At 42.4% G+C, this 23,131-nt stretch overlaps 2 protein-coding genes across 4 annotated transcripts; one reads left to right on the top strand and one right to left on the bottom strand.

Moving 5' to 3' along the window:
* Positions 1 to 1,031: 1,031 nt before the first annotated feature.
* On the bottom strand, positions 1,032 to 11,382 carry pan2 (poly(A) specific ribonuclease subunit PAN2). Of its 3 annotated transcripts, none has more exons than XM_080497015.1 (26): positions 11,306 to 11,382; positions 10,158 to 10,463; positions 9,882 to 10,051; positions 9,637 to 9,757; positions 9,441 to 9,518; positions 9,092 to 9,362; positions 8,604 to 8,949; positions 7,780 to 7,876; positions 7,510 to 7,629; positions 7,217 to 7,336; positions 6,995 to 7,123; positions 6,502 to 6,701; positions 6,264 to 6,412; positions 6,065 to 6,171; positions 5,880 to 5,978; positions 5,686 to 5,765; positions 5,371 to 5,515; positions 4,800 to 4,937; positions 4,645 to 4,704; positions 4,478 to 4,568; positions 4,233 to 4,390; positions 3,482 to 3,625; positions 2,028 to 2,207; positions 1,826 to 1,919; positions 1,415 to 1,618; positions 1,032 to 1,303 (listed from the first exon to the last, which is right to left on the bottom strand). In XM_080497015.1, the coding sequence occupies exons 2-26, from the start codon at positions 10,440 to 10,442 to the stop codon at positions 1,269 to 1,271; spliced, it is 3,621 nt and encodes a 1,206-aa protein (XP_080353141.1). In that variant the 5' UTR covers positions 10,443 to 10,463; positions 11,306 to 11,382; the 3' UTR covers positions 1,032 to 1,268. The 3 variants fall into 3 exon arrangements, with proteins under 3 accessions (XP_080353141.1, XP_080353140.1, XP_080353142.1); XM_080497014.1 differs by having other exon boundaries at positions 11,266 to 11,356; XM_080497016.1 differs by having other exon boundaries at positions 1,427 to 1,618; positions 11,266 to 11,356.
* A 7,010-nt stretch (positions 11,383 to 18,392) lies between these two features.
* ormdl2 (ORMDL sphingolipid biosynthesis regulator 2) lies at positions 18,393 to 21,960 on the top strand. Its single transcript, XM_080496087.1, has 4 exons — positions 18,393 to 18,447; positions 19,487 to 19,660; positions 20,426 to 20,577; positions 21,326 to 21,960. Exons 2-4 carry the CDS (start codon positions 19,487 to 19,489, stop codon positions 21,459 to 21,461), a joined length of 462 nt encoding a protein of 153 aa, XP_080352213.1. The 5' UTR covers positions 18,393 to 18,447; the 3' UTR covers positions 21,462 to 21,960.
* The last annotated feature ends 1,171 nt before the right edge of the window (positions 21,961 to 23,131 follow it).

Genomic DNA, 23,131 nt, shown 5'->3' with positions numbered 1-23,131 from the left:
CTCGAATATTCTGCAGCTTAATTGGAGTCGTCCTGGTGTAAATTCTGTAATTTTAGATAACATTCTCAGGGCACAAATCTGGGGAAATCTGGTGGCGGCATCATGCTGTGGGGATTGTTTCTCAGCGGCGGAAGAGGGAGACGAGTCGGGGTGGAGGAAAAGATGAATGTAGCAGTGTTCAGAGACGTCCTGGATGAAAACCTGCTCCAGAGCGCTTCGGGACAACTCTGTAAATATTCTCAAGTGGCCCTGCCAGAGCCCAGACTTAAATCCGATTGAACAGCTGGGGAGAGATCTGAAAATAGCTGTTCCACCGACGCTTCCCATCCAACCTGATGGAGCTTGAGATAGATGGCTGTGTCAAGCTTGCGGCATCATATTCAAAAAGACTTGAGGCTGCAATTGCTGCCAAAGAGTCAACGGAGTTTTGCACAAAGGCTCTGAATACTCATGTACATGTGATTTCTGTGTTTGTTCAATAAAATTGCAAAAATCCCCCCCACAAAACTTTTTTCACATCGTCATTATGAAGTATAGTGTTGAGGGGAAAAAAAATTATTTAATCCATTTTGCAACATAACATGTGGAAAAAGTGAAACTCTGAATACTTTCCAGATGCACTGAATAAATTGTCTGAGCTTTTGTTGGCAATGACTTTGCTGTGATTTCATATCATCCATCAGTGTGAGAGCACAAACTCCAACTCCCTCCCTCTTTACTCTGAATGACGAGTGGAAAAGATGAGTCAGACATCCAGCAGGGGGCATACTTACATTAAAAAACATGATTTGTGACGCGCCAAGAGTTAAATAATGAGGAATTCCAACACTTTTATCCATGTTGCTATTTTTTTTCCCTTTTCTTCTTCGTTTTATTTCTGAGTTTGAAAGTAATTTGGGGACACGTTAAACTTGAGACGAGGCTCAATGAGTAAAAACACAATATTGAATTAAAATAGGAACAGTAAACTGATGTGCTGCAGAGATTCAACGGTTTTTTTCCTCACTGAAAGACAATCAAACACCAAATATTTCACAGCTCTCATGTTTTATTTACATGAACAAAAACAGCTGCTTCATTTTCTTAAAGAAAAGTTAAAAAATAAGAAAAAAAATCTGTAAATACAAACTAATTTTCTTGTTTCAAAAACATTTCCAAAGTGAAACTTTGAAGAGTAGTCGACTTCACAGACCTCCGTTGAGACGTCACACGGTGTGAACGAGAGTAAACCTGGTGGGGTTGAGGTGGAGAGCAGGTGCGGGTGCAGCTCACAGCCCCATCACAGAGGGAAACGCGGCAGCACCTGATGAAGGAAACGACACGGCCGATCAGCAGCTCGCTCAATTTCTCCGGAAGCGCTTCAAGTCTGAACTCATCCGCCCGGGCTACAACCGAGTCGCTCTAAACGTCGTACTTTTTGGGCTACCTTGACCATCTCCTGCGTCCGAATCGGGGACTTTCCAGTCCAGCTGGCGGCCTTTTTCGTAGAGTCCCTTCAGAACCTTCCTCACTTCGTCGCTGTTGCCTCCTCGACTCAGCTCCAGGAACTTCCTGTACAGCTGGAGGGCGGTGCGTGCGTCCTCGATGCTGTCGTGAGTTTCCCCCTGAATGTTGAGGTCTGGGAGCACGGAGGGAAAAAAAACAACAAATCACGCCGGCTCCTGTTGCTGCATTTTACCTGCACGTTACTGACAATTTAACTGATTTTAGGCTGTTCGTAACCTCTGAGTTTCTTTAGTGTCGAGCTGCCAAAGCCAGAGCTTCTCCCGTGTCCACAACAAAAGGAATCTTAACATTTTTATGAGCCGAGCCTGAAGCTTCTTACCCAGAAAGTACCAAGCAAGAAACCTCAGGGAGATCATCCTCTTGCGAGGCAGATGAAACAGGTAGACCGTGTCGATGACTTGATCTTTCAGGACCTTAAAAAACCGAAAGTAAACTTCAGAAGTCAGAATGAAGAGGACGTTTCATCTCGTTTTGATCATCTGTACTCAGGCATGATCCACAGCGGGTTAGAAAATATATACCAGTAAATTAATGACACGGAAGTCCTTCTGCAAGCCGTGACCAACGAAGCGGACTCCCGTGTCGATGAGGAAGCGCAGCTTCAGGTAGGTGGACTTCAGAGTGGTCAAATGCTTCGAAGAAATTTTGGCATCCAGGTCTCCTGGTTTGATGCCGGAATATTGTGTCAGATAGTCGACCACCTGGAGGTAACAAACAGTCGCAGATTTACTTGGCAAAACAAAACAAAACAAAAAAAAAACACACCATCACTACAACCTCTCAAGTCAACATTTGCTTCGCAGGTTTTATTGTCACTATAAAAACACTGGTCTTCTTTAACCGGCCACATAAAACCTGAACAAACAGGTCGAGGCGCAACAATCACCACAGCAAGAGCACAATAAAAGTAAACAAAGTTCAATGACCTGAGTGGGAAATGACATAACGTTCAACAGTCATTAAAAATTCTGAATGACTGAGTCAGTTTTCTGTGAAATTCAGACTGACGTCTATTATGGACCAGACGATCCACACTTTCCAGACAACAACAAGCCTGAGCGAGGCCGTGAGGCAAAGGTGTCAAACTTTAACGCAAAGGTCATTTATCATGTGGTTATTTTTGTTGATTCACATCAGTCCGTCCATGAAAATTAATGCTTTGCTTCCATCATGACTGTTGCGCCTTTATTTTTTTTAGCGATTAGAGTCGCTAGTGGAAGTGGTTACAGAGACCATACTAATCCTTTATTTAGACAACTAAAAACACTGAAATTTAAAGATTTAGTGGAGTATAACCTTCTAAAAACCATGTTTGAAGCTCATCTGGAAATTTTTCCGAACAAATTGCAAAACAGATTCGCCAAGAGAAAAAGTAGATATGAACTGAAAGGAACTGAGGTTTTTACAAAACCCAGGTTTCGATCGGCCGTAATGGAAAAATGCATCCCAATCGAAGGAGTCAGTCTGTGGAACAGTCTTGATTGTAAAATTAAAACTTCTAAATCCATTGATGTATTTAAGAAACTTGTTAAATGATCAATGTTACAGAAATACGACACTGCGGAGTAGCAGATCTACCTTATTTATTTATTTTGTGTTTGATGTTTTGGAAATAAAACGGCTGCATGTGACAGCTCAAATGAAATGAACTGGAACTGTAAACGAGTTTTGTGTTGATAAGGGGCAGACATTATAAGTTTGACTTCTTTCTGCTCCTTTTCATTCATATGAAATGCTGTTGTTGCATTGTTTTAAATGAATGAAATAAATAATAAAATGAAAAAAAAAAAGAAAAATTTTCAATAAGCCTGAGTTGAACTCGCCATGAGTTCTCCTTTTCATCAACAAAATAATAATGCAGAGGTTTTATATAGCGCTTTACATTGCGTTATTCACTCACTCCATACTCGATGGTGGTAAACTACGCATGTCGCCACAGTCCGTCTTTGTGTTTTCACTGCACGACGTCGCTCACCTGCTCCTGCGTGGAGATGTAGTCGTCGATGAAGGGAACCCCCTCGTTGGGCCCCTGTCCCCTCACACAGGTGATCCTGGCCACAGACATCTGGCTGGGCTTTATGGTCGACTTGGTGCCGTCGCTGCGCAGCTCCGCCTCCTCCTGCGGGTGAAACGCCGCCGCAACAAGACGCTTTTAGTATTTTCACTGGTCAGTGGGGTTTCGAGTATGAAAATAAAACCATCAACATGGCCTCAACAAACTTTAAAGAATTTTATGTGATTCAGTAAAACAGCTCTGATACAAATTGAGCCTATATTAAGTTATTAATAATGACCATGCATCAAATACAAATATATATTATTTCATCATATGTGGCCCGACTTTGTTCCTAAATAGGTTTAAGTATTGAAATCAACTTTCATCAGCTTTTAACAGATTTGATTCTTAAGTAAAATAATAAGTTCAAGTTTAACTACGGAACAAGCACAATGAAAGAAATGAGTATTTCAATACGAGTGAGCCAAACCAGAAAAACGTGGCGTCATTAGGGTGGAAGTCATTTGATGTCAGTTCATTCAGAGTAATTATACACACTAACAGTGAACATGCAAGAGAACAGCCAGAACAAACGATCTTCAGTCAATTGCCAGCCACATAGCACTCACTCTATAATACATCAAGAACAACAATCGAATCTTTTAATAATGTACATTATTGAGAATAAGTGTTGATTTTACTGCAAGTGATGCCGTTTTCACAGACTCACCTGATTGAGAGTCACAAACTCGGCGTCCAGCCCCACCAGGTCACCGGCTTGCGGCATCTCACTGACCATGAGAGGGATGAAGGTGGCGTGGCTCTTCCTCTGCTTTCGAGCCAGCGAGGCCTCGGTCAGCAGCACGCTGGCGTCGATGGGATTTTTAACTGAGACGAGAACCGAAACAAACAAAGTCCGAATGGGTCTTTTTAAGTTGGAAGTAAAACGTCCAGACTGGATGTTGTGAAACTCACTGCGCAGGTCGTATTTGGTGTGGTAATTTCGCTTGGCGTAATACAAGATGGCGGGAACTTTCCAACTCACGTCGAACTGCGCCGCCTCAGTCTGCGGGAAAAGAAGAAGTTGACATCGCTGCACACATTCAGTCAGTGTGTGTTTAAGGATTGGGGAGAACATTTACCTTGTCAATCGGTTCAATTAAGAAGTCATTGAAGAGGTACCACTGCTGGTGTGTGACTCCCTGAAACACACGCGTCCGTTTGAAAGTGAGAATAAATGCGAGCACTGATTTGCACTCGTCTGACCGTCTTTTTTTTTTTTTTTTAAGCTTCTCACCTCTTTTCTTTGATGGTAGGTCTCTCCCACTTTGATGTGAGCCACCAGGTTTCCCCCGGTGCGAGCGTCCAGGATGTGTGGTACCGTGACCACCAGGTCATAGAGAGCGGCGCCCTCCGCCTCTTCAGCGGCACTCAGCTGCTCCACAAACATCATTACCTTTTAGTCACAATTTACTTCATTTCCCAAAAAACTTTCAAATGACGTTTGCATCTCAAAAAGTCCAAATCATTCAGGTTAAGTTCATTCGTCGGGCTTCAGCTGTTCTCAGTCCCGAATTCCAACCTGTCACTTTCACTGTCGTTTCACCACACCCCCTTGGTGGCAGTTCATTCCCATTTTCAGATGGTTCAACTGCCAGCACACGACGAGAACCATCGCCAAGTAAATACTGACAATATAAAGTCAAATTTAACACGAGCAACCAGAAATCAGAGAATGAAAGTTGAGGTTTTTTCATGTTTTGCTGAAGCAAGAAAATAAAATGTCCACTCGATTTTTTTTCTCAGATTATCTGCCAATTAAATAAATTCATGTGACACAGTTATATCTGAAGACCGGCCGTCCTCACCTCCTCTCCTTCGGGCCAGCGGTTAATCTCCAGTCCCTGACTTTTGCTGATGGACATTTTCATTGATAGAGGGATCCACACGTGTCGCAGGTCTTCTGCTCGAGTGTCGAAGGTGATGCCCTCCACACTGCAAACCTCCTCCCCACTACAAAGATAGAAACAGTTCAATTCTAGGTGGGGTTTATACTTCAATTCAAATGTGCTTACTAATGACTCATATAATCAGATTTTTTGTTGTTGTTTTTTTAAAGTAGGGCCCAGGAGAAAACACAGCACAGTGCAACGCTAATTATTCAGTATTGAAAGGGTTCTTACTCCAGGCACCATTCAGTGGGCAAAGGTGGCGGCTCTTTAGGCTTGGAAGGTTCCATTTGCATGGCCTTGTTAAAAGCGTACTGTGAAAAACAAACAACTGCATTAGTCGTGACACAAATAAACATACGATTCCTCTGGAAATGTTATTATATTTGAAACGTGGCGAAAATAAAACTAGAAGTAGCGGCCCCTACCTCTGCTTGCACTTTCCAGAATTCAGCCTCTTTGGCACTGTTGACCTCACAGTTGATGACCAGCACGTCTGGTAAACACCTGATGTTGCGTGTCTGCACCTAGAAGATGGCACAGGAGCGTCACCGGTCGATGGACAAATTCCTAAATCGCCCGCTGTTACGTTTGAATAGAAGCTGCGACTCACTGTGGGCTGATATTTCTCGCAGTTTTCACACCAGGCCTGAGTGCTCTGCTCCAGGCAGATGCTCCTCTTCAGGATCTCAGCAAAGTCGTACTCCTTCACCGTTTTCTCTGATCGGAAAAAATGAGCGCATCATCAACAAATAGCCCTCGCTGGTCCAGCTTTGGCGGTTTCTCAGGCTGAAGGAGCGCATGACACTCACCCTGGGAGTTTTGTTCCGGATAATGCATGGTGAAGAGCAACGTGAGGGACGAGCGCACGGTTTCTTTCCCACAGCGGCACAGGCTGCTGTTTTCAACTTCACACCCAAACAGCTTTCCGATGGCAGACTCGCCAGAGGAGCCCAGCGAACTGCAAACAAAACGCGGACGCAACGGACACGTTTCTTCGCTTGCATTTCAAGCCAAACCTTTAAGCGCCTCCGGGAAGTGTTTTCCGACCTGCTGCTGGCTCCTCTGTAGGCCTGCGGACCCTCTTGCTCCTGCGTCTCCTGGTGGAGCTGAGTGAGGATGAAGCGATTCCAGCTTTGGATCAAGCGGCCCAGCCTGGCCTTCCCCGTCTGCTCGTCTGAGTCCGCCAGGATCAGGCCCAGCGCCGAGGCTTCGGGGATGGTGCGAAACGCTCGGAGGAAGTTACTGGCCTTAAGGAAGGAGACAGAAGGCGTTATGTTTTATATAACAGACATGCACAAAATGCTCAGACTGTGGGGGGGGGGACTCAAATGCACTTCACATCGACTCTGATTATTCATGTACAAGGTTATATGGCATCAACTGAGCAGATTGAAATGTTTAACAAGAATTTAAACAGATCAGTGTTTATTCAAATCACTTATGGTCCAAGTAACCACAGAAAGGGAGACACTTAGTAATATTAGCAATGGCAAAAGGATCAATTTACTCTTATTCGGTTCAAAAAGTAATACAAATCTACCTGGCATGGATCTCCTCGTGACAAGTCCAGCATGTGGAAGAGGAAGCCGAGCTCGCAGGCCAGACAAAACTCCTTCTGGCACAAATGATTCTGCACGAGGCACCGGATTGGCTCCAGGAAATACAAAACCTATATGAAAGACAACATTTTTTTGTTTTTGTTTTTTCTTTTTAATGTACAGCAATAGATGAGGTTTCACCAACCAACAGCTGAGCTCCTCACCTGGATCATGCAGTTACAGTAGGCGTTGGGAATGTGCGGCTCGAGGCCAGCGAACAATGTTCTGTTGTAGTGTTTGAAGTCAAAGTCCTCCAGCCCCAGTTTGGAGTATTTGATTGTGACCTGGTCCAACAAAAACATATACATATTACGCACTTAATATTATTATTATTATAAGATGCAGTGGCTGTTTTCTGGCCTCAAAAGAAAGGATGAAACCATACTAGCATAGCGGAATACAAACAAATAGAGGAATAATTTTTTTTTTAAATAGACGGAAATATATCAAGTCCAACCTTTCGGAACTTTTTGGGGACCATGTAGAGGTGTGGTTCTTCGTCACGCCCAATCGGTGATTCAGGGATCTGGTTATAATTATCATATTCCAGCTCCACATCTTTAATCTTATAAGGAACCTGGAACACAAATCACATTTAAATGTCGTCAAAATTTACAGATGACTTTGACACATTTCAAAGAGAAGATGTTAAAACTGTGCCTTGAAATCACAGAAATGCGGAATGTGTTTAACTGTTAACTATTTGAAGTGTACGCGTTGAGCATGCCTGGTTTCGAGGACGAGTCCGAGGATTTGCAGCGTAACCGATGAAGCCAACAGTTTTCATCGTGCGAAGGATTTCCGGGTCCACGGGAGGAGCTCGCCTGTCGGAACGAGAGGCCGTCAAAAGGCAAACCAGCGAAATCTAAACTTCATAAATACCACTCGGACTTCAACAACAGCACACAAATAATGTTTACTGAAGATACTGGAAGTATAAAATTCTAAATGATTGAGAGAAAAAAAAAAAAAAGCAAGCATGAGAATAGAAACATTTGAAAAAACTACCGTCAAGCAACAAACTGTATTTTATATCTGCGTGCCAAACAAGGTGCACCATTGTGGTCACTTCAGTTTCCAAATGTCACATAATAAAAACATAAAGATATGTTTGGCAAATACAAGCACAGAAAAGAGAAACTGTGAAGGTAATAATTTGTGTGTGTGTGGGGGGGGGGGCTGTTTATGCATATTACAATTTCCTCCCCCAGTCCAAAAACAAGCATGAATCATACTTGTGGGTAATCTTTTAGTCAAATACTAAAAGATTGTCCACAAGTATGATTCATGAGTGTGATTGTCATTCTGTGTTTTCCCTCCAGCATTTCCTGCCCCCCCCAAGTTGATGGATTGCTAGGACACAATAATACAGCTCACACTTTTCAGCACGATACCTTCAAAGACCAATTAGTCATTGAATGATCAAGATTTAAAAAAAAAATAACATAAAAAATGAAAAAACACCTTGCAATCAATAATTGGACAAATGCATTTGGGCAATGGCCAAGTCATGAGCAGCTTCGACACACACTATAATCACGGCTGTATTACCGGGGGCTGGGAGTGACCAGGGCAGTGGGCCAGTCCGACAGCAGCGCCTCGGTGCTGGTCAGCGGCGTGGGGATGAGAGACAGGGGCAGCAGGTCGTGATTCCAGTCCAGCTGAGGCAGCGTGTCCACCAGGCAGGGCAGCGCGAAGTCGGTCTCCCGAGAGTAGTCGTTAAACGAAACCTCCGGCGCGTCGGACCACAGGTGCACGCATCCTCCCGAATCCCCAAAAGCCAAGGCTTGCTTGCTGGACGACACGTCGAAGCTCATGAGCAGCTGCCCCACTGTGTTGACGTGAAAGATGTCTGCCAGGTTGGCGAGTCCAGTGGGCTCGCAGAACTGACATTGACCTGGAGGATGGAACCGGATCGTTGCAGAAATTACAGACCCAGGCATGGCAAGAATCAAAAGCATGTTTTTTTTTCTTTTTCATTTACCGTTTTGCCAATTCTGATAAACACCTAAACAAAACATGAATTCGCCGGTCAATACCTGTCTGCGAGATGATCACCAGCCGCGAAGTGTAGGTAGGGATGAAGCGCAGGAAGAGGGGGTCAACGTGCACCTGAAGTGGAGTGACTGCTCGCATCATGCGGAGGTCATACACCATGAGGAAACGGTCACAAGCCAAGCCGTTGAGTCCGCGACTCGAAAACCCGCAGGCGGCCAAAAGGTTCCCGTGAACGTCGAAGTCCGACAGGCTGCCGGAGAACGCGTCGAACTCGTGCTCCGTTTTGAAGCTGCGCAAATCCCGAAGGGTCACCTGCATTTGACGGATGGTGACATTTTAATGGAGAAGTCGAATGTCATTCCTGAACCGTCGTGATCGGGTCAGTCGTACCTTGCCAGAAGTGTGGCCGCAGAAGAAGAAGCGACCAGTTTGCCGCATGATCGCAACTCCAGGCACCTCAACAGTGAACTGGCAGAGAGACAGACGGTCGATGGTGTTTTTACAAGTAGAACGTGAATAAATACTGTGACATTAGCAGGTCTTTGATCGATGCTAATACAAGACAAAGGATATCTCAATATCTTACTTTTTGTGTTTCTTGAACTGCATTTAAATCCATCTCAACCACATAATTTTGCAATCCCCCCATGAGTAATGTATTGTTGTCAGTCATGAGTAGACTGTGCATATCAGCGCCTTCGTCCATCCTGAAATACACACGACAATCTTTAATCAAATAAATTACAAGAACAATCGCTAAGATTAAAAAGTTTTAAAGTTGCACATAATCTCTGAATACAATCAGCACAAAGATTTCGCCAAAATACTTACGGATAATCAAACATGACAAGACCCCCGCGAGTGTTGCATTTCAGGTTGCACTTGGACAGAAACAACACACCCGTTTCCAAACTCTGAATGTGTCGAATGTCATCTGTTGAATGTACTTGGAAAGAAGAGTGGCGGCCCATTGTTGGCCCAAAAAATGAGGTTACATGACCCTGTGGGTAAAAAAACAAACAAAAAAACCCACGAAAACATGAGGACCGAATGATCAGCATCACATCATAGAAACAATTTGTAGTCCTGCAATATGAACGCCCTTACTCTATGGTTTCCCATCCACAGCATTTCCTCCTGCATGTCAAAATGTGTGGCGGTAACTGGAATGCCGACTTCTGAAACCACGCTGTGCAGCTCGGAGAACATGCCCTCCATCAGGTGCACAGACTCGGGGACGGGCACAGCCAGCCCCTCCGGGTCCAGCTCCACAGCCTGCAGTAGGGTCGGGTTGAGGTGTGGGTCCATGGAGGGCTCCAGCCCTGCGTCCAGAGTCCCATGAAGACTGGGTGAGTACTCCCCCATTCCGGCATCGAGACCGTCAAAGTTCATCTTGGACACTTCTAAATCAATCTGCAGAGGAAGATTAAAATCACTGTGAATAATTTTTGTGCACGCGTTTGATTGGTGCAACTCAAATATCAATCTAAATCATGTAGCTTTTATCTCTGATGCAAGCTTTTCCTGGAATATCACTTTTAATTCTACAGCAAAGGAGAAAGTCAAAGGAATGTATATCATGTCATACATTTCTCTGGTTATCCAAGTGGCATCATCTGTTAAATACACTATCCAGTCTAATCTAGTGAACAGCACTTGAAGTGGTGAAATGTCTACTTCATTTTCTTTCAATTCTACATACAGATTTGTAAGGTCAACAAATGAAGAAAATACAGAAAGAGGGACCTGGAATGGGATAAAGAAATGCCTTAAGGGTTTATCTCTGACAGGTCTATGTGTAGTGGTTTTAGATCTGTGGCCGCAAATCAAGAGTTAAACGGTCAAACATTCCAATAAGACATTTCAACCTTTGTTTCGTATTTAAAGCGCACTGAAACCGACTCGAACAAACCAAAATATACTCACACCTGCCAAACAAACAGCATAAACAGCCTTAAAAGCCAATACTGAAGCTAGTAACAAACAAACAATAAAACATTTTAAGTAGTCATGTTTTATCATTTAAGCTCCCAGTTTCATTCCATCCCGCAACAGGGTTTATATTGATCGTGAGTGTAATTATTGCAGACAGCTGACGATTATTAACCAATGATCGTTAGCTTATTGAGCCAAATAACAGCGGCATTTATGGCTAAACCGAGCTAATCAACCTCTGCTAAAAACGTTATTTGTGTTGGGGGGGTTAGATCGTTACCTTTCGACAGAATTAAACGGTTTAAAAAGGTTTCCCAGACCTGCTTTTGGCCCAATTCGCCACACGGGAGTCCATGCTCACCGCGTCCCCACAACAATAACACATTTTATAAACTCTTCCGGGGCAAGGTGTGTTCAGGGGCAGCTGGGATTCTAGATTTGTTTCTGTGAGCGCGTCATTAAAACCCTCACGGGTCCGTTATTTTAGTCCGCAGTTTTGCACAATGAATTAATGCAGCTTCCAACGTTTGTGTATTCAGCTTTATTCGTTTTTCCAAATGTTAAATGTAGTCACGTGTGGGGAAAGAAATTGCTACATTCGAATGAGTGAAATACGCAACTGGGTGGCTTAACTGCTGGCCCGTGAATGCACCGTAATCTTCCGTTTAGTTTGGGACAATTTAAATAAATAAATCAGATTGGTCAGTAAAAATGTGGTAACTGTTCACAAAGGTAATACCGGTCTGAGATGTCTAAAATAAAGCATGCATACACTTTTGAGGTTATAGTTTGCAGTGGTGTTGAAACACAATGAAACAATTTAATGCATATGTAATGGGATGGATATACACTTTCAAACAATCAATCGCTGCATGAGCTAGAAACTTAAAAATCATCTTGTACACTGTCAAGCTGTAATCCGAGAGCTGGAGACAGTCCCAGCCAATAGTTGAAGGTAGCATATCCCTGGACTGGTCATCAATACATCAATACACAAACATTCACACCTATAAGCCATTTAAAGTCATCAAGTTGGTAAAGACAAAAAGAGAACATGCAAACCCCACACAGAAAGACCCCCTAAACCCAGATTCAGACCAGGTATATCTCCACTTGAGAAGAGAATGCCAAACATTAGACCATCATCCATCAGCAAGTTGCCCAGTGATTCTCTAATATGGGGCAAGAACACTTAAGGGCATCACAGCAGCAGAAAAAATTCTGGTGTCCAGTGGGAGTCCTTTTCCTAACGTGAGTGCATCATTTTACATTTTCAGCAGAAAATTACTATAAAAAACAAAGGAGAAGAAAGCATACTTTATTGATTTACTTCCCTGCCTATCCTAATCAGAGTTAACATTTCCTACATATATGTACGTAAAGTTAACTTTGATTAGGGTGGATGGGCTGCCACAGTAGCACATTATAGATTGTGTGCAGAACCATAAGTATCACCACCATTTCAGGCTGAATAAAGTCTTAACAGGTGTCAAATTAAAAGCTTCCTCTGAGCATGAAAATAATGATCTCACAAGTCTCAAAAGACAATGAGCCCCCCATCAGCCACTCCAACTTTCATGCTGTATGTTTTATCTCACATCACATAATAATTGATGTTTAAAGTAATGCTTTCCATTTTTTTCCACATTATAACAATTCATTCTCAAACAGGAGCTCCCGAGTTAAATGTGTCTTGAATTTTCCCTCACACTGAGAATTTAAGTTGCAAATATGTTGTTTTAATTACAATGGTTTGTTCTTGTATAATAAACTGAAGCACTAATTTGTCTAACTTGTCCTTTTTTGAAGGGGCCAAAAAAAAATGATTAATGACTTTATGTGGTGTGTGAGTTGGGAGAAAACGCTGACAGCATTGAATTAGTCACTTCCATCTAAAGAATTCTTAACATCAATGGGAAGGATAAGGGAAGTATATTGTGCCTTCCCTAGCATTCGACCTCACAATGCATATGTTTTCTTTTCAGTTGAAATGCAAAGGGTTTTCTCTGGTAGAAAAAGGGGGCAGATTGTCGACACAGATGGAAAGTTTGTCCAATGAGACACAGTTCAACTCACTGCCCTGAAATGGTAAAGGTTATTCTCACTTCCTCGATGTGATGTGAAGCTTGACCGGTTCACGTTCGACTACTATACATCACTATCAATTAATAGTGCTCTTAATATTTGAAACGTGACTAATTATATGCATGTTTTTCAGTGAGGAAAACAAATACATTTAGAATACAAAGTAGGAACTCTATATGTACTATAAACGTGTGAAGGCATAAGAGGATCCTGCTTTTACATCCCACTTTCATTTCGCTCTCTGATTATCCCTTCACATGGTAATTCAGACTCAGTGTGTTGCTCATTCACACGTTCATTGTTCCTGTTTGCACTCAGCATGAACTCACCTGAATGATGCAGGAAACCCCTGGGTTGAGTCACTGCGGTCTGACCCGCATCCAAAACCACTTAAAAGCATCAGCACCACCACCGGGCGCTCACAACATCCACCCAACCCGCCCACAGGAGGACACCGCCAGGACGCAGACAAACAACCAAACCCTCATCATGGACTTGTCTTTCACAGCGTTTGCCGCTTTTCTTTTCTTTCTGCTTTTTGCCACGGCTGCACGCGCCGCTCCTGTCGCCTCAGGTGCGCAAGATGCGTGCGCGGCTGTGCGCGCCAGCTCTGCGCTTCTGAACCAAGTGGCCAAAGCTGCTGTCGAGGTACGTCCAATAACGATGTTATCATTGTTTTCGGAAGCGTTACATTGCTATACTGCATTGGAATATTCATATATTTACGTTGAGGCGATTTTTTTCCCCTCAAAGTTTTTAATTTGAATTACTCGTAACCCCAACTGACTAATTTGACTTAATGTTTGGCATATGATTTGGAATATTACTTTGCAAAACAGCAGAATGTTTTTTTTTGCTTGTTTGTTTGTTTCTATTTCTTTTGACAATTAATTTTCCTCCGAACTATATGCAGGAACACCGTGTCACCACACTTCAGGAAAATATCAACACTTCACTTGCTTGGATAGAGGCAAAAGATATGTGTGATCCCGACTCCCTCAAACGCAAGTCTTCGGTAATACCAGCAAAGCACACATCACTATTACAATTCTATCAGCTTGCCTCTCACATCACTTAAGTGTGGGAGATATTAATGAATGTAAAAAAAAAAAAGCCTGTCACTACTAATTCTGACATTTTATTCACAATTTCTTCCCTCAGCCATGTCTTGGGAAGATACTCGGTGTCCTCTCGAGCTACAGCTCTGAAGTGGAAAGGGTCTCCACATTTCAAAGCTGCTCAGCGTTTGCCAGCGAGGTGAAACCAGCTCTGCACAAACTGCACACAGACATGAGCACGTGTATGAATTCCCCCTCGGAGTGGAGGCAGGACGAGGTAAGCACATTTTTTTCCATCAACTTCAAAGGAATTATTAACTGTTCCAGTGCCAAATGACATTTTTTTAATTGTTAATTGATTCCAACACAGAAGTCTCACACCAGTGAAGAGAAGCTCACGTCCTCCTGGCGGAAGGGTCCACTGTGCCACTACGTCATGGCCAGGCTCTTCTCCTTCTCCATCCTCACTGCTCGAGTCTTTGCTGTTGGAGATCCATCTCTTCACTCCAGCTCGACAGCAAAATGCATGTGAACGTGTATGTGCTGACTTGCAGTTGCACCATTTGTATGATCACATTGATCAAAACACCTAGTGCTGTTTTCAGTAACATGATGGATTTACAAGTGTTTCTTGTCTATTTCTGTCACGCGATGCACAAAATAGTTCCAGTGGAATTATTTGTTTTTTTCTATTTATTAAAATCATATTTATTTCTTATTTATATGGACCTATGTAATCTTAATACATGCAAATAAAACAATGCTGTATGAAAAGGCTTCTGTGTGCTGCATTGGAAAAGAATGTATTGTAAGAAAGAACAAAAATGGAAAGTTCTTGTCATGAAACATAAAAAGTTGTTGAGGAAATTTAGAAAGTTACCTGAACTTTGGAACTCAGTGTTTCTATGAATGAATTCAATTCAGAGCACGCAGAGATAACAAAAAGGAAGCCGTGCTTTCCTAAAACATCCCTGCTGCTCTTCGGAGATCTACAACTTCCTGCACATTTCCGCACAGTCGGCATGTTTTGATCACAGCTGATATGAGTGGATGTCATACTCTGGTGATGCAATGTCAAGTCAGCTGTCATTCACAGCAAGAAGCAGGAAGTTGTCACGTTTAAAAGGGAAGAGGAAGTGAAGGAGTGAGCTCAGTGCAAAGGTACAGGATTACTCAACAAGGAAGTTCTTTCTGCCTGACTCCATATTCACAATTTATTCAGCCTTCCCTTACGTCCCGCCCACAGTCATCAACTGTCTGAAGGCAAAAAGTCCACCGATTGTGCAGGAAATCAATGATTCTGCATGTGTGAATGCAGTGTTTATCTTTTTTATTTGATAAAGATAAGAGCACAAATAAATACACATAGAGATAAAAGACACAGGCTTATCGTGACATAACACTAATATCAAAGTAACATGACGTATTGGATGTTATGTAATGTGGTTATAAGACAAAGTACGTGACACATTATTAAAAGATATAAACTTTTCGTGAGCATAGGGCAGGATAGAGCAAATGTTAATCGAGATATTGTGATTTTATGATATCTTTTGTCCTGGATTTAGCCTTCATTTTCACACTGTTGATGAAGTGATAAATATCTTTGACCTGATGATGCATAACTGAAAGTCACCTTACACCTTCTAACTCATTCTTTGTGAAACTAAAAGACCAGATGTAGTAGTGAACAATCATTCTGTAGAAGAATGGAAATTTTGCACCAGTTGGAGGACAATAAATAATGATCTAGCACCAAATGATGAATCATTGACATGCTACAAAAATGTTGCTTATAAAGGTTATGTGATAGGAAAAAAAATGCGTTTTTATATGTAGGTTGCAAAGTGAACATAAAAGAAAAAATGTTTAAGAAAGTCCAAATCTTAAATGTAAAGTAGGAATTTTCAGAATCAACTAAAAAGTAGTGAGCAGAAATAATAAAGACTCACATTAAAATTGACATTGATAAGATGAAAACAGAAGTGTAACGATTTGTATACATGGGATCACGGTGGCATTATTGGAGTGCAAAAATAAAAAATAAATCAAAAGTTTGAACATCAATGTCAAAGACCACTTCCTCCCACCCCCTCGGGGGGGGGATCCGGAGCTGCTCTGAAGCAAACTAAAAAGATATCATCTCTGCAGTGATTCCTTGGAGTAGTATAAGCTTCTCAATCCGTCACAAAAGTCATGTTTCCATGTCTGACTTTGCGGTGCGTGGCACTCCAGACTCTTTTTTTTTTTTTTTTTTGCACCAGCTCAGTTCTCCAAACAAAATCATATTAAATGGCACTTTGGGTCAGGACTTTTTAAAACTGTGAATTTCATCATTCACATCAGTAGACCACACTTGTGGGAATCACACAGAACAGGCATCAAAGCCTCTTTTCTATGCTCAAGGATCTTGCCAGAGTAATTCCGTGGTTAAATGACGGGTTCATAGAAATTTTTGGGATAACAAAGGAGCACTCAGGCACAGAGGAACCAGCGATAACACAGCATGGACACAAAGGCATTATTTGTCTGTATACACACACTAGAAAATATCACAAGACACATCCTGGAGCATCCACTTCTGCTTTCAAAACACTTTTGCACAAACCACCTGAGCTGTGGGATTTGTGTGGATTAGTGTGGTTTTGTATCAGATGAGCATTTATGTACCACTTCTATGAGGAAGGTACCATATCATACCATCTTTATTTAAAAACAACCACGGTTGAAAACAAAGTGCTGTACATGAAGAGTGTGATTTGAAACATCAAACAAAATAAGACATACAAATATGAAATACAACTCAAACAGGAAAACCAAAAAATCAAATAAACAATACAATTTAAACAAATAAAATCAGGTCAATGTCATGCTGGATTGAAAGCCAGTGATTGAAGTTGTGTTTTAAGACGTGGACAAAGGCGTGCAGCTGCGTTTTGAACCAGCTGGAGACGTGAGCGGGAAGTCTGGCTGACTCCAAAATAGAATGAGTGACAGTATAATCCAGTTGAGACGTGATAAAGGCAAGGATTTCTGTCTCAAAGTGCTCGCTTGGAAGAATAGGCATCAGTTTTGCTGGCTGCAATGTCATTTAGACATTCGATAGTGAAAGTGAGTTTAGGTATCCTTCCATTTCCACAGTACATACATTTGGCTGTCATCAGCACAACAAAGAATAGAGCCGAGGGGAAGTAAATAAAGTGAGAGAAGAAGGGGCATTAAGATTGAGCAATGTGGGGAAAACAAACAAAGGAGAGAAAAAACGGGGAAGTGGAGGAGAATTCAGAATCAGAAATGTTTATGGTCATCGGTTCTATCTAACAGATACGACCGCCAACTAGTCCGGGGCAGAACTACAAATACCCACAAGATGTTGTAAGCAGTATGATAAAATATTGTGGTCCACGGTGTCGAAGGCAGCGGCGAGGATAAGCAGGACAAGCGTCACATGGTTCCCAGAATCTAATGCCATGAGAATGTCATTGAAAACCCCGTAATAAAGCTGACCCTGTGCTATGGAAGGTTTCGTAACCTGACTGGATAACCTCTACAATAGACTAAATCAGAAATGATTTAGGAAAAAACAACATTTACCCAAGATTTTTTTTAACTGTTGTTTCTTTAATTGCTAATTTTGTTTTTTTAATTGGTTTTATTAATAAGAATAATTAAATAAACAGCAGGGTTAGGCAGTTACATTTCGATGCACACAGTGACAGAGGAAAATTACAATATGTACAGTAAAATAAACATTAACCAACTACAGTGTCCTGATTAATAAACGTTTGCTTTCCCTCCCCTCTTTCCAACCCAACTTTTCAAAACTAAACCAATGCACCAGATTTATGAGTTCGTAAAGCCCACAGAACTCAACTCTATGTTACGGATCAGGAGTCAGATCAGGACTTCCCAACATTTTTTATAAGGAATAGCAGTTTGGATACGGACATATAATAGACGAGAACAGATTGACCAAGGCCTGGTTTCTTAATGTTGCACGACTGCATGTTTAAGAACCACACCTGCATTGTTGCAGGCGTTTTAGCAGCTGTAAGGGAATTAACATTGAGCCCTAAACTGTGGCTCACGTTCATGTTTTGGCGCAGTGGTGGGGGATTTCTTGGAGCTCTTTTCTGAAACTGGGGCCACTTCCTTCCGGCTCACCTGTTTACCTGCAGCGGATGAGGGGGGCGGGGCTGAAGCATCCAGAGGAGCCGGCCCACAAAACACCACGAGGGCGGGGTTTAAGAGAAAAAGAGAGAGAGAGAGAGAGAGAGAAAGAAAAGGAATTTCCTGGTTTGCTACGACAACACAGGAAGGTAAAGTTTACCCCGGCGAAATGTGACGATTAAATGCCTTCGTGTGCCACCTGGGCCGGGCTCGTTAGTCGCGGGTTAACAGGGGCGTTGACCCCGCCAGCGTCAATCTGTCCGTCCACATTATAACTAACGCCACGTTCGCCCGTCAACCTGTGGATAGCAGTTAGCTTGTAGCTACCGAGCGTCACTTGTACCTGTCGTCAACTCGTAACACACTGACCTCCGTGTGGGCAGTTATGATCAAGCGATCTCGTATCGCTATGCTATTTCCACAGCTTTATTGTTCAGCTTTGGTTGCGATTGAAAGTTGCAGCTAGTTTAATTAGCAGAGTGATGTCGCGGTGGGAAGCGCGTGTTTTACCATCCGGTGTCACCCCCGGCGGGTGGAGTTGGCAAAGACAAGAAGTTGAAATAAAGTATCACGAATTCAGGAAAAAAATCACATGAAAAATGATGTGAAGGCAAAACACGGTACTTTAAACTAGGTCAAGGAACGGAATTGTTGGTCATTGTTGTTTGGAAGTCCCGATTCCGAAATTACAAAGACATTGTTGTAAGTCAATATCCTGATCGCAGTACTCACTGATCACATATCGCATGTTTAACTAATAAAGAGTAGCATTGAATTTAATCCATCCCTCCATCTTTCATACCACTGCATACAATTCAAGGTCGCGGACACAAACAACCAAACACTCACATTCTCACCTCAGGGAGATATATCCCTTATATTTATACTTTCCCTATACAGTCACTTGAAAAAAACCGAGTACTATAAAATCCATCCATGAACAGGGAGAAGATGCAAACTCCATACAGACAGGCCCGGTTCTGCTTCAAACCCATGACTTCTCTCACAATAGAGTCCCCATTTGCAGTCTGCATTAAAACCACAATAGCCAGAAGAGACGTTGGTGTACTTTTGTGTATTTGACTATACTGTTTTGTTTTTTCTTTCTGCATTGTGCACCAGTACACAGTGCTTGCAGTTTATTTCCTTCATACTCAGCTGGTATATTCACGCTCCTCTTTCCTCCAGATGAATGTGGGCGTAGCTCACAGTGAGGTGAACCCCAACACGCGGGTGATGAACAGCAGAGGGATCTGGCTCACCTACCTGCTGCTGACAGTGGTGCTGCACATCGTCCTGCTGAGTATCCCTTTCTTCACTGTGCCGCTCGTCTGGACGCTGACCAACGTCATCCACAACATGGTTTGTAATGTTGACCGTTTGAATTGCGGTATTTTCTTCGGGCCGCACCAATTTGACCGACTTTTTATTTTGTGCGCGAGCACACGGCATGTGTGCTTGTGTTTCTTGCAAAATGATCCATTATGTCAAAAACTTAAGGTCCATGTGAGAAAAGTTGTGAGTTGTTGGGTAAAAGCATGTCTTAAACTGAGAGTAAAATCATTCAGGTGGCGGCTGAGTTGAGAGTAAGTTTGCAAACGAAGTCAGGAAATTAAGCCAAGTTAAAGTTAACAAACTGAACAACCACTCACAGTCAACCTATCAAGCAATGAACCCACCGGTTAGAAAAACTGTGAGCAGATTCACCAACTTGTCATACAAAAAAAAAAAGGTAATCCCCAGTTACAATGAATTTAATGAAAGCTGATGCATTGATTTGTGAGTCTCTTATTGTCGTTCAGAATAGAATATAAATAATGCAGATATGCAACTTTTCCTTTGATTCAACCATCACAAGTTTTTGTTTTTTAATCAAGAGTTGCAATTTTATTCAAAGCTTTGGACTCCTAAGGCATAAATGTGTTTATTTTCTTGTCCTTGTCATCATTCATGACGTGAACTGATTATCTTTAGTTGGGGACTTTGTAGTCTGTATGTCTGGGGTATTTCTTTTTTTTTTTATATATCAATGACTCAACAACTGACTGACTGAAAATGTTTGTTTTTAATGTGTACATGTTGTGTGTCTGTGCTGTGTGGCATCCCCCCCCCCCCCCCCCTTTGCAGGTCATGTACCTGTTTCTTCACACAGTGAAGGGGACTCCCTTCGAAACACCAGACCAGGGCAAAGCCCGTCTGCTCACACACTGGGAACAAATGGACTACGGTGTCCAATTTACATCGTCGCGCAAATTCCTCACCATCTCACCCATCGTACTGTGAGTCCCTTTGTTTTCGCCGCCAGGCTTCGCGAGTTTCACTTTTGCTTGGGCAACCGGCCCAGCATCTGTCCAGGTTAAGCACAGCGGTTTCATGAATCGAGTGCGTTGGCGGTGAAACTCATGCAAATCTTGAGTGAGACCTTCGGCCTCTTTTGTGAACCATATGCAGGTCAAGCAGTCTGCGTTATCAGTTCGCTCAAAAATCTGTTGTGAAGATCGCCAACTATCGGACTGATGTTTTTCACCAGGGAAGGTAGAAGCTGTCAGCTTTTAGGACTCGATGACTTTAGTTGGTTATTTTGGGAGCGGTGACGTTTTAAATCACCAATCCTTGATTCTTTCTTATTAACTGGATGTGACAATCCGCCATTGTTGTGAATAAGACCTGTATGATATCACATTTTATTGTGGGGAAGCGGTGGCTGAGAGGTTAAAACAAGTTCATAACCTGGCGGTTTATGGTTGAAATAAAACCGTATGATCCCGAGCAATGCCCAAGTGCATTCAGTATAAAAAAATCACAAGATACAACTATTGTCGTCAACTTGTCAGTTTTGTTGTAAAGCTGCAGAGCTGCTGTCTCTTTTATTTCTTTTAGAGGCCTTTCATAACTTTACAGATGTTCAGGCATCTGAGCTCATTGATAAAATGTCAGCGGAAGACGGATGAGTAAACTGCTTTTCTTGTATTTTCGGGTCTTGAGCTTAAGTCCATGTTTATCCTGATGCCCTCGTGTCTTTTGCAGGTATATCCTCGCCAGTTTCTACACAAAATACGACCCCACGCATTTCGTCATCAACACAAGTTCCCTCCTCAGCGTCCTCCTTCCAAAGCTGCCTCAGTTTCACGGAGTACGGATATTTGGGATCAACAAATACTGAAGGCGCCGGGTGAAAATCCTGGTGTTTTAAACACCAACTTGAACTTTTTAAGTTTTCTGTTTCGGCTGAACTATTTTATTTTCAACGTTGATTAAATGGAAATCAGTTTGTTTTAGCTGCACGGACTCGGCGGACACTTCCGTCAACGTTACTTCTCAGGCTGCATTCCGCGGCCTTGGAAAAGGTGAATGCACTGCTGCTGTTACAGCAAAGTAATTCTGTTCTTTCCTGATGTTCCTGATGTAAAAGCCAGACGATTTAGTTCTTGGTTTTTTTTTTTGAGAAAAGGCAACTGCACTGCTCCCAAACGTTTAATTATTCTCTCTGACATAATTGTCTTTGTTACAAACTGTGCTGGCTACAAGTCTGCAAAGCTGAGTGCCTGTGGGTTGTGTCTTCATTGACGCCTCCTTTTTTCTTTTTTCCCCTCTTTAATGCTTTTTCTCTCGATTTACTATGAAGGAATTACATGCAGCATGCAATAACACACCAACAATAAATAACCTGTCATGATACATGTCTGATTCGGAAGCTCTGTGTGCACTTTTTAATTCCACTTTGTCCGGGATAGGAACTAGTTAAAGGAGGTCTTCGGGATCAAGCGGATTATTTACAGGATAGTTTTCAGGCTGTGGGAAAATCCACTAACTTTACATGAAGCCACCATGAGGGGGGGGGGGGTGGGCTGTTACAGTGTTTGATATATGCTTAAATATTCAAGGGATTTTCCCGCCTTCCACAGCTGTGAATGCATTGCCGGAAGATTTTCCTCTTTTGGATACCCGCTTTGGGGAAGTATTTCAAAGGAAAAGCAGGCGGAATGCGAGTGTGGTCTCGCTGTTGATTATGCGAACCAGCGCAGGGCCGTTGCTTCCTGCCCCGACGTGTAGCGGAATACATAAGATTATCACGGTTTAAATGTCACCCCGTCCCAGAGTGACCGGATAGGGTTAAATGAAACTAGTGTGGGAGAGGGAAGATGAATAATGAATAGTGTTTTTTTTTTTTCTTCAATGTATACTGAAAGCTGCTTGATTTGAGATAACACCATCCGGTTTGAACAACACATTAGGTCATTCGCTGCAGTTCTCCCCATTTCTGCTTTTGTTTTTAATGTCACGTGAACTTAGCGAACTCTACTGAGCGACAGTGTCTCATTGTGTCAGATGTATTCAGAAGGGATGCTTTTAAGCATTTTGTTGTTTTTTTATTTATTTATTTAAATGCTCACTGATTGGCCCAAACATTTTCACAAGGCCAAAGCTTCACATCCCCTTAAACTAAAGGTCACATATTTTAGGATGGAGTGGAGAAAACCAAGAAAATTCACCCGAGAGAATTTTGTAGTTTTACCTGAGCTGTGGTCATAAAAATTTGTCACAAAACTTTCTTCTTTTATAAGCTGCTCTGAAACTCGGTGCTTCTTCATTTTGTTGGGATCGACTTAGATTGTTGTGGTCATGAGAAACTCCTCAGATCATTTTATTTTGTAGTTTTTCTTCACACACATTCACTGATGAGGGCCCATTGATTACTACTGGGCTCATCACCTTTACCTGCATACTTGACAGAAATTTGGACATACCCTTGTTTCTCAAAGTCAATCACTTTTCTTTTTTTTTTTTACACCTTTGGTCAAATCCGTGCAATACCAATGAAGTTACTGAGTC

The sequence above is a fragment of the Blennius ocellaris genome (genome assembly GCF_963422515.1).
Source record: "Blennius ocellaris genome assembly, chromosome: 5".
Lineage (NCBI taxonomy): Eukaryota > Metazoa > Chordata > Actinopteri > Blenniiformes > Blenniidae > Blennius > Blennius ocellaris.
Note: the sequence above shows the minus strand (reverse complement) of the source record. Positions and strands in the feature narration are given on the sequence as shown.